This window comes from Berghia stephanieae, chromosome 9 (assembly GCF_034508935.2).
Source record: "Berghia stephanieae isolate SIO BIC M18660-M18661 chromosome 9, UCSD_Bste_1.3, whole genome shotgun sequence".
Lineage (NCBI taxonomy): Eukaryota > Metazoa > Mollusca > Gastropoda > Nudibranchia > Aeolidiidae > Berghia > Berghia stephanieae.
This window is the reverse complement of record NC_088368.1, coordinates 26606645-26617457: the sequence shown is the minus strand read 5'-3', so window position 1 is coordinate 26617457 and position 10813 is coordinate 26606645. Positions and strand designations below refer to the sequence as shown.

General features: G+C 36.3%; 1 protein-coding gene across 1 annotated transcript in view; it reads right to left on the bottom strand.

Moving 5' to 3' along the window:
• LOC144979955 (uncharacterized) overlaps positions 1-9757 on the bottom strand; it is a 15229-nt gene extending 5472 nt beyond the window's left edge. Inside the window, exons 1-2 of the mRNA XM_078927299.1 lie at positions 9162-9757; positions 368-2363 (exon numbers count right to left, since the gene is read on the bottom strand). Of these exons, the coding sequence (XP_078783425.1) occupies positions 2032-2363; positions 9162-9540 (711 nt within the window). The 5' untranslated portion in view covers positions 9541-9757 and the 3' untranslated portion in view covers positions 368-2031. The remainder of the gene's footprint in view (positions 1-367; positions 2364-9161) is intronic.
• Between the last annotated feature and the right edge of the window lie 1056 nt (positions 9758-10813).

Genomic DNA, 10813 nt, shown 5'->3' with positions numbered 1-10813 from the left:
GGTGGGGTTCCTGACCTCCCATAGTGGGCAGGGAGGTACATACTGTGTCTTCTATCCCCTTATAACTGTTTTCCAACATGCTTTCTGTCTTTGTCTTGGAATGAGATTACTTGGTTTTATCCTGGCCCCGGCCGGAGTCCTAGCTCGGAGGGAAACAGTCAAATGCATAGTTCAGGCCTGTAAATGCACAATTTGCGAAAAGGCTGAAAAATGTCAGCCATATGTTCGCATGACCCCCCCCCCCCCCCCCCCCAAAAAAAAAAAACAAACAAAAAAACGTAACATAAAATCCTGCTGATTTATATAAAATGGATGTGTTGATTAGATAATAATACAGAGTTCATAACGAATATCTAAATCTACTTACAATTTGATGACACAATACTGACACAGGGAGTTGGGGAATAACATGCACACCATATCTATGACTTCTTTGATGTGGGCTCAGCTAGGGCATCACCCTTCCTCTTTAAAGTCTCTCTCTGTCTGGAGGCAGCTGTCTGCATGTGGAACGCCAGGGAAGGATCTACTGGTGAAAAGGCAGGGTCAGGACGCTTGTATAGTTGAAGAGAGGTTTTGGAGCAAGTAATGAGCTGATATTTTATAAACTGAATGGCCTCATAAGTTGGAATGACCATTGAGGAGGAATTTTCTCTGATAATGGTATTCATCATGCTGAATGACTGCTCCACTCTTGGTCCTGTGAAAATTGACAGGCAGGCTGACATGATCTTTTGAACATCAGGATATTTTTTCAGCCTAAACACATTGGCCCACCACACATCCAATTCACAGTCACTGGGAGTGATATCCAGATCTGACTGTAAATTTATAATCTCTTGGTTGAAATTCGGGGCATGTATGGTGGGGAAATGGTCAGGTAATTTCTGTAGGATGCTGCAGGTTTCTGTTTGACCAAATGCCCGTGGATCCAACAGTGATAATAGTCGAAGTAATGGATTGCTGAGTGGTAGTTTATTTTGCATGTACAACGCAACTTTCTTGTATGTAATTAAAATATTCTGCTTCCAAGAGGTCGCATCAGAAGATGGCATGCATGAAAGTACATTCTTGCATTGGCCAACAAAAATCAAATCAAGAGGTAAAAAAATATCATTTCTTGTCAAATCCAACTGAGATAGTCTCCTTCCTGACTCTCTAATAAATTCTGGCTTGACAAAGTATTTAAAAAATGTTGAAAATATCTCTACTTGTTTGTGGTACAGTAGGTGAATGGTGGGAACTTTTTGTTCCAAAGATAAAATAACATTCTTAAACAAGGGGAAAATTGACAGTACAATATACTTTAGAAACAGTGTCTTGTCCTGGTCAACAAACAGCTTGTGACAAATACGAAGCTTCCTTGCTTTTCCTGCTTGCGTTAAATTTTTACTTTTTAATTTTCTTAATACACTGAAAATTTTCTGCCTATCAGCTGAGCTAACTTTCATCTCAGTGAAAATTGAAACAATAAAATCTTTATAAATGTCCTTGTCGTCTTTCGACAGCCAAGAATAATAAAAAACAGTCAGAAATTGTTCCATCTTGTCCAGCCTTTCTGCACAATCAAATAAAGACATCCAGCGATGACCAGCTCTCTCCTTTGGAACAAGGCCTTTAACATTGAATATTTTACATAAAGAAAAAAATTCCTCCCTCAAATCAGGGCTTGATGAAAAGTCATAAAATAAATCATCCAATAATTTTGTCAAATGGTTTCCTTCATCGATGGAAGATGAAAATAATTTTGAAATATTGTGAAGGTGGTGACAAACATCTCCATCAATATCTAAAAGATGAGGTGCATAGGAATCCTTCATTATTTTAAAAAGCCACTGTTACATCCTCTCATATATGCTGCACTGTCTGACAAGATAGACATCAAGTTGAAAAACGGAATTTTGTCCTCAATCAAACTCTGGGTTACTGTGTTGAAGACTGTCTCAGCGTTTACAACTTTCATCTCCTTTGACATGTACAGATGCGTTACACTTCTTTCCAATGCCTCATCAAAAAAACAAACTAAAACATTCAAAACTCTTTTTTGCCGTGCTTGGTAGTGCTCTCATCAAGATTCATACTAAAGGGGCAACTCTGAAGCTTCTTGACAAGACGTTTTTTCTCCAACTCATGCAACCCATACTTCATTTTGTAAGTGGCAGTCTGACGCTCCATTGATAGAGAATGCAATGCCTTACGGTCCTGGGAAAGAGTTTGAGCAAACTCAATCAAATGAGGTGCAGTAGACAAAGGCAGGGAATGCTCAGCGATGAAAGAACAGACCATGGCCTCTTGGTTGGAAATCCTGTCCTTCATGATTGGGGGCTTTGGAAGTTGAATTTCTTGAACAGATTGTGCAGCTACTGTCAATGAAAACAAAGTTTTCAAAAAGACATTAGATTTGTCACTAGAAAGAAAGTGCGCAGTTATAATATTAAATGAAAACTTACTATTGGAATCTCTCTCTCTCTCTCTCTCTCTCTCACACACACACACACAGAGTAGGACCCCAGATAAAAAACAACCCCCCTTCCAAAAAAAAAAATGAAGGATAAGGCAAGCAACAACCATTTAAAAATTCATATGAGAGGGTTGCGGATGACATTTCATCAATATTTACTGTTTTTCTTGCCAGTCTCAAGTTGAAAACTACTCACTATTAATCTCACTAGAAAATATCTGAACACTCAAGATTGTGTTGGTTATAAGTAGGTATCCCAAACTAAAATTTCAACTGCAGAAAACTGCTGTTATTTTGAATTGAACAAATACAGATTGTCAAACCATGAACAACAGTCTTTAAATGATTAAAATCGGACAACAAATAAAAAAGTTACGAATTTTTTATTTATTTAATAACTTGTAATTTTCGTACACTAACAGAACATGCTACCAAACAGCAAGTTAAAGGTGCATCAAAACAAACAAAATAATAACAAAATTGAATAATTTGCAAGCAATCGCAAGCCATGGACATAGAGAATAAGAAAAATACTCAAACAAATATTCACCTAGTATAATTCAGTTACTATACAGCATCAAAATCAAGAAAAAACATGACCCGCGTGAAAATAATTTCACCGAAATCGCCAGATGTACCATCTTCGGCACTTTGCAGACTCGTCAGTAATCTAAATTAAGGCATAAAACTTATCTGAGCCTTAGAACTGGCACCAGACAGTAAGCCCAATTTTTTTCAGAGAGATAGAGGCAATAATTACTGAGATTTTACGTCTCAAAATTCGAAAAAAGGCCGAAATCGCCAAAGGAAGACATTTTGAGAAATAAACAGTGTTTCCGCTACAAAAAATTTAAATGATGAGATATGGCTATGAAACTTCACATACAAATGATTCGAGGGATGGGGAATCCAAATTTTATGTCCTTTTCACAATAAGAATGACAAAAACAGAGTTGAGAAGAAATCAAGATTTAAGCTCTCGAAAATCAACAGAAATATATGTCAAAAAGGGGGGAAAAGTCAAAAATTCATACCACGACCTAACACAATAATGGAAGTTAATGCTGCACCTACTGGTGGCGCACAGTCGATCAAATAAAATAAATAAATAAAAACATTAGACAAAAAAGTCAGTACACAAAAGCATACAATATCCAATGCAACCCACGAACATGAAAATTAATACCTATCCATAAGTACATATTTTGAGACACCTCAACAATCAACCTAAAATTCAACGCCCTGCCCTAACACATTTTAGTTTATATAACTAAGGCAACGGTATAAGGACACGCTTTAATGCATATAAATGCACAGACACCAGGCAAACCTATCCTAGCGCTCTTGTTACTCATCATGTTGAGCATCAGCAAGATGGCTTTCTATTATTTCAACATTTTTAACACGCCTGAGTGTACTTAAACACTTTAATATGTTTTTTTACCCGGAAGTTCATATTCATACAGGGAGTCCAATATAATATCTAATAACAGATTATACATACGTGGACTCTGGAAGCTGATCATATCCACATAGCCTATAAATGATAAAGATTAATTTAAACACGGACTATAATATTGCTATTATGGTCTAATAGCCCAACATCAGTATGAGTATAAGGGTTATCATTGGCTCTCCACTATACACATTTTACATGCATCTATAAAATGTTTAAATAGAAATAGACATTATATTGGACTCCCTTATTGTATGAATACGAACTTCCAGGTAAAAAAAACATATTAAAGTGTTTAAGTACACTCAGACGTGTTAAAAATGTTGAAATAATAGAAAGCCATCTTGCTTGACGCTAAACATGATGAGTAAATAAAACATATGTAAAAATCAGAAAAGCTACATGATAGGTACATAATTATGAGAAACAACAATTGTTTAAACAAAGCATGTCACTGATCAAATGTAAAGTGATGGAAATAGATACATAATTTCATTAATCAATATAATGTAAATGTTGCTACTCGAAGCGATAAATAATGTGAAATTGAATGTAAGCTTCAATTTAACTATAAAAACAGATAGAAGAATGGATGTTTCGTGTTTCCCCTTTACCAACAAACGCATTCAACTTAACGGCACTACCACATCATCTATACTGTTTGGTTCATCCTGTTTGTTGACAAAGGAGAAACCTGAAACGTCCATTCTATCTGGTTTTGTAATTAAACTGAAGCTTGAATTTAATCTCATAGTGTTATTCAATCAACATCAGAATCTGAAACCCTTCGTTTGACAGCAGTTGACAAAAAAGATGCTTCTGCTTCATCATCAGTAATCATCCTTAACAAATAAATTTCTCAAAAATAACATCAATCTTTTTGACATAAGAGGGGAATGACCCATAAGGAATTTTACTTTTCATCAACTCCCAGTATGGCCCAGTGATAGATTAAACAGTGAAATAGCAGCAACTAAAGAAATTACCCTACTATCCCTCAAATCTGCAACAATACTTTGAAGCTTTAAATTGTCACCTGAAACTTCATTTTCTAGAAAATCAGGAACATGTTTATGATGGTACAAAAGAGCATGAGCATTTTCAAATATATTATTGAAACGATTACTTCTAAAACTGCAAAACTGAGACTTAATATTATTAGCTTCAGAATAATTTAGTCATTCTTCCCTTGCCCCATTTTTCTCATCCCCCGAGGTCCCAATACTTCTGCAGTTAGTCTTATAGCACGTAAGGCTGCACTTTCTTTACCAATACTAGACTGAAAATGATTAAACTTTTGCTGACTGTCCCTCCCAAGTGAACCCCCCACTTTAATTACATCCCTCTCAAATCCTAACACAGCACTCTCAACAGCTTTAGATAGACCAAGCAAAAAATGCGCGTTACAATACAAAAAATGTGTACATAGACCGTCTATATTCCTCATCATGCAAAACACTCTTACGCCATTCATGAATTTTTTTATTCAAAAGTTTCATATTTGCCGCTCTATCGGACATAAGTTTTGTTCTTTAATTTTAAATTAAAAATGTCTTTCTTTAAAATATTACATTCTGATGAATCGACTTTATAGATGAAAACAATTTTTTGGAAGAGACAGACTTTGATAATCTTCTAACATGGTCAACATTAACAATTGTGGAAGAAAGTGGGATGTGGGACTCTGAAAAAGATTCTGGCAATAAAACAGAAGTGATCAATGCAGGGGTACATTCAGGTTTGGCTGGATTCTGAGTAGAAACAGACGTAGAGGGTAGAGGGGTAGAACCAAAAGTGAATGACGATGATGGTAGTGGTGCTGAACATGAATCAGGTGTGGACACATTCCGAGAATTAATATTCGTGGAGAGATGAGGGGTAGAACCAGATACAGTAGAAATGCAGGACGATGGTGGTGGTGGTGGTGAGCTGAGAATCTTAGTAGAAGTAGAAGGTTGACTTGATGATGGTAGTACAGATGAAGGAAATAAAACGGTTGGCTGAGGACTCAGTGCTGGCCAGTTAACAGTAGACGACGGTGGTGGTGAGCTGAGAATCTTAGTAGAAGTAGAAGGTTGACTCGATGATGGTAGTACAGATGAAGGAAATAAAACGGTTGGCTGAGGACTCAGTGCTGGCCAGTCAACAGTAGATGACAGTGGGGGTGGTGGTGGTGGCGATGACGAGGGTGGCTTTGTGGCTGTGGCAGGAGGAGAGTTTAGCTGAATTTCCGTCAGATGACAGGGAAAGAAGGGTTTCCTGAGCCATGCCTGAAGTGCTGCTGGGTCCCTGCTGATATTTTTTATCAGCTTCCCCTTCTTTGTTTCTGCAGCGAGATACATGCCTCGTAACTTCTCTCTCGTGCAAATTACAGGAGAAGACGATATGTCTCCTAGAAATTTATGGAAGTCTCCATAAGTATGTCCATGTTTCAGGAGAAAATTGCCGAGGTCCACAGCAATTTCCTTTGACACAACAGTCTTTTTAAAATTGTTCTTCTCCAATGTCATGTCTACACCAATGGCATTGAGGGCATCACTGATGTGGTGAAGATCCACAGGTGCATTCAAAAACGTTTTATCTTTCCCTTTTGCCGCCTTCACCACCTTCAAAATTTTTCGCCAGATACTATTGACAGGATAACTTGACTTAACATGGAGAACCATTGTTCCACCTAGAAGGGAAAAAATAACCAGAAAATATTGAAGGGCTTATAACTAATGCATTAGTATATTAGAACAGAAAAAAAATAGAATCTTATACAAAAAGATAACCCTTGATAATACATCAGAATCCAACAAGTTTAAAAAAAGATAAGGATTAGGTATGAAAAAATTAATATACTTTGCTCGAGAGAGGAACACAGGGATGGTTTAGAATTTAATTGTATTCCATTTTTCAACTAGTGCTATTATACCAACAGCACATGGCCCATTGCTAATTGCTGACTGTTGCAGGCATGCTTAAATTATATCATAAAAAGAGCCATAAACACGTCTTTTACTTGTCTATGTCACTCAGTCACTTGTAACTACAAACCCAAATAAACTCAACCATACATGTTAACAATAAAATCTACTCGCGACCATCATGAACTTATATGAATCTGAAAGCTCCATAGCGGGACCTTGTGTTTTACAAAAAAAAAAAATCAAATCATAAGCTGGTTTAGCCTCACTGTACTGATAATATTAGCGCAGTAAAAAACATCAAAAACAACCAAAATATTTATCAAAAAAATATAATGGTGGCCTGTGACAACGAAAACAGATGTGTCGTATATTCATAGAAACCTTACCTCAGACACTGTCGTTTTGGCTTCAAAGCGCAGATGATAAAGCTGGACAAACAGGTGTCACTTGCACAGGTGGGAGTGCAGGTCTACGACCTTTCCCCCTTCATCAAAAATGAAGCCCTGAGACGACTCATTTGTTCGTCATCTGAAAATGGAGAATTAAAATGTTCAAACTTATTTGAGATGTGATAATAATAATAAATAGTTTCTATACACCGCCTTACCCCGTATTTCAACAAGCTCAACGCGCGAAATGATTCCTCATTACCATCAACACCATCTATCAAAACTCAACTGTCAAATTCAAATAGGCAGGATTCAAGAATTTAATATAAATCTAAAACTTATATTATAAACAAGCTACCATCACCAAGTCAATCCCATAGCATCAAAGTAAAACAAGCCTTTCTACCAAGTAGTCTATACAGTAAAAGGTTAAAAGTTAAATTTAAACTGGAGTTTGAGTCACTATAGTATAATAGTAATAGTTCCATCAATCATGGCATGGGTGAAACTGGATCTTAAAAAAACGATTGAAAAACAAACAAGTTAGATACCACTCATTGATGACACCTGATGAAGAATGGAGCAATCCTGTTAAGATTATTATTATAAGATCAAACAATGTGCACCAGATTTCGTCCCAATTGTCAATAATTTCTTAATGAATGAGCTTGACTTAATTAATCTAAATTTCAGAAAATTGAGAAACAACTAGACTTAGACGTCGATAGTGTGATACTTTCCATTTCCTAGTACTAGTAGTCAGTAGGATCACAAGCACAAGTCTAGCAGTCAGGACGGACACTGACACGACCAGTTTCTATTATTTTATTTTTCATCTAGAAGTATCAGTGATAATGATGACACGTTCATTCTTAGCGATCGGTGGGCTCCGATAATAATAATAATAATAATAATAATAATAATGATAATAATAATAATAATAGCCTTCATGAATGAACACGAATACAAACATTATCCATTAATTCAGAAAAGTGAGTGGAGAAAACAGTATCATGATAAGATTAAGACAAGAAAGAGAAAAGCTTCGATCTACTCAAACACCGATCGTAATAAAATAAAAAACAATAAGATTTACTTACCACATAATTCAAGTAAGTCCATGTCCATAATTGAAACACTTTTGACTATTCTAGATGGCTGTTTGGAAACGTTACAATCGGTCTCGGTCACCGGCAGTGTATCAACTCACGCGTCGGACGGTAGGAGAGAAAGAAAGAGAAAGCGGAAACAAAGGCTTTGCTTTTAAAGATGGCGCTATGTGTTGAATCAAGCCAGCATGCTGGATTTTTGATATTATAGCCTTCAAATGCTGCAGATTTTTATGGTGTAATTTTTTCGCCGTTTATTAACCGTTAAGAGAGTCAAATTTTCAGTCAAAAATAGGGCAAATTCAGTTAAATTTTAATAATATTTTTGTTGTGTTTATAAACGAAAAAATTACACCACACGAAAGGGCATTAAAAGGAGATTCTCCCACACTTGATTTCACAGCTGTTGGTCCGTTCAGCTTTTAGCGCGAGCAGATCTTGTGACGAGACCCGAATTTCGGTCGATCGGTACGCAGTTTTCACAGCGAAAATTTGCAATCGGATCTCTTTATGAGAGCGTTTTTGAATAGCTGTTAAAAAGTTCACATAGCTTGAATAGTTTAAATATTTAGCTCATCTTGTAGAGCAGATATTGAAATATAATATTATCCTTTTTTTTATTAAATAAAGTTTAATTCAAGAGAGAGAGAGACAGATATTAACACCCCACTTTTTGATCGATCCCGGCAAATTCGCCTGCCACACAGCGGTAGTTTGGGATACCTATTATAAGTATTTGTTTACATTTTCACTGCCACAAACGGGACCATTTAATACATTGAAACTGAAAATTGTTTTGCTTTGTTTTTAAAAGGAATGGTATGAAATACTCACATGACTCTAGTACATTTGGTGCAGCACCATATGGTCGACTCGGTCCTGGTTGAGCAACTGCAGCTCCTCCATCCAGTCTACTGAACGTCTGAAACACAGCTGGAAGGGTCTGGTTTCCTTTCATTTCATCAAAGACAAGCTTGTGATATGAAGATTGGGCATGGCGAGTAAGGTATGCTTTGCCTCTACCACCGTAACTCAGACGCCGTTTACAAATTAAACAATAACAAAGTCCAGCTTCAGGAATTTTTCTTATGTAATCCGAAAGAAAATTCCCTTGCAAATCCTTCTCTTCAAGCCACGACCACTTAAAACGGTTTCGCACAGACGCGTCGATTGCCTTAATATCGGCATTGCAGTCGACGAAAGTCTCAGGCATTTTAATGAATAAAGATCGTATCAATGTATAAACACTTGAAAATTGTAAGATAATAGAACGATATAGTTGTGAGCTTACTCCTTTAGAATGAAATTCGGATCATCAAAGATGGATAAAGTCAAAAACTGGGCAGGATTACTTGGAAATGTTTGTAAACAAAGTTTTACCGGAACCGCAACTCTCACTTTCACACCGTCCCATGATTCAATGCGCAACCTTGGCCGAGTCGGGTTATGGCCTGGTGAGGTCACAGTGGCTGAAATCCCAGCGAAATCAGCCACTCTATAACTATAATAAAATATTAGCTGATTTCAGACCAGTAGATCAGCTTCCGTGGTTCAGCACGAGATCACGAACGGTAAAATCCAGGGAACGAAATTAACTTATTTTCGGGTTTTCCCGATATGACGTATGGCAATATATTATAATATAGAACAATAGAGAGAAAATAAAACGAAATAAGATGAGAAATAAAAGGGGGTGGGGGGGAGGGGGGGGGGGGATTCGTTTGTTTTGCGTTCAAAATAACAAAAATAGGTATCAAGGCTGAGATTAAAAGTCTGTTTCTGGAAAATCATGCAAAAGTCTGAAATCAGCCAAATGGCTGAGAATTTACAGGCCTGATAGTTATTGTTTTGGGAGATGATGTTTTTTTCTTTGTAAATCAACTCTCTGTTATGTATTATTATAATTGTTATTTTCAATGTATAATGTAAGCATTTGAGTGTATTCCTCTTTCTTGGATTTTGTGCTTGTGTCCAGATAAGACTTATAGGTGATCTCAAACTAAGTACATTGGTGATATTGATATGCTCTTGGAATCTACATCTGATCCCTATTTGTTCCTAGTTCCCCTATGTCTTACTTTTTCTTGGGTGCTTTAATTGTAATTCTATAACTTTTTACTATCCCATTTTCTTCCTTTTTACTGGCGCTGATATAACCTAAATGTGTTGGAAGCGCCGTAAAACCCTTAAAAACAAAACAAAACAAAACAGCCAGTGGGAAAGGAAGGGATGATATACGGGGGAAAAGAAAAACAACGAAACCAAATACAATTTTTAATTTATTAAATTATAAACACTGAGCAAAAAACATTTTAAAATGTTTTTTTTTTAAGATGAAATTACACGTTAATATAAAAATGCTTAATAAGAAATCATGACAATAAACAGTGACAGGGAAGAATTTCAGAACAGAATAAATTCATGCCGATTATTAAAGTATTATCATGATCCTTCACTTCCAAAACCATATCACAATGAATAATAAA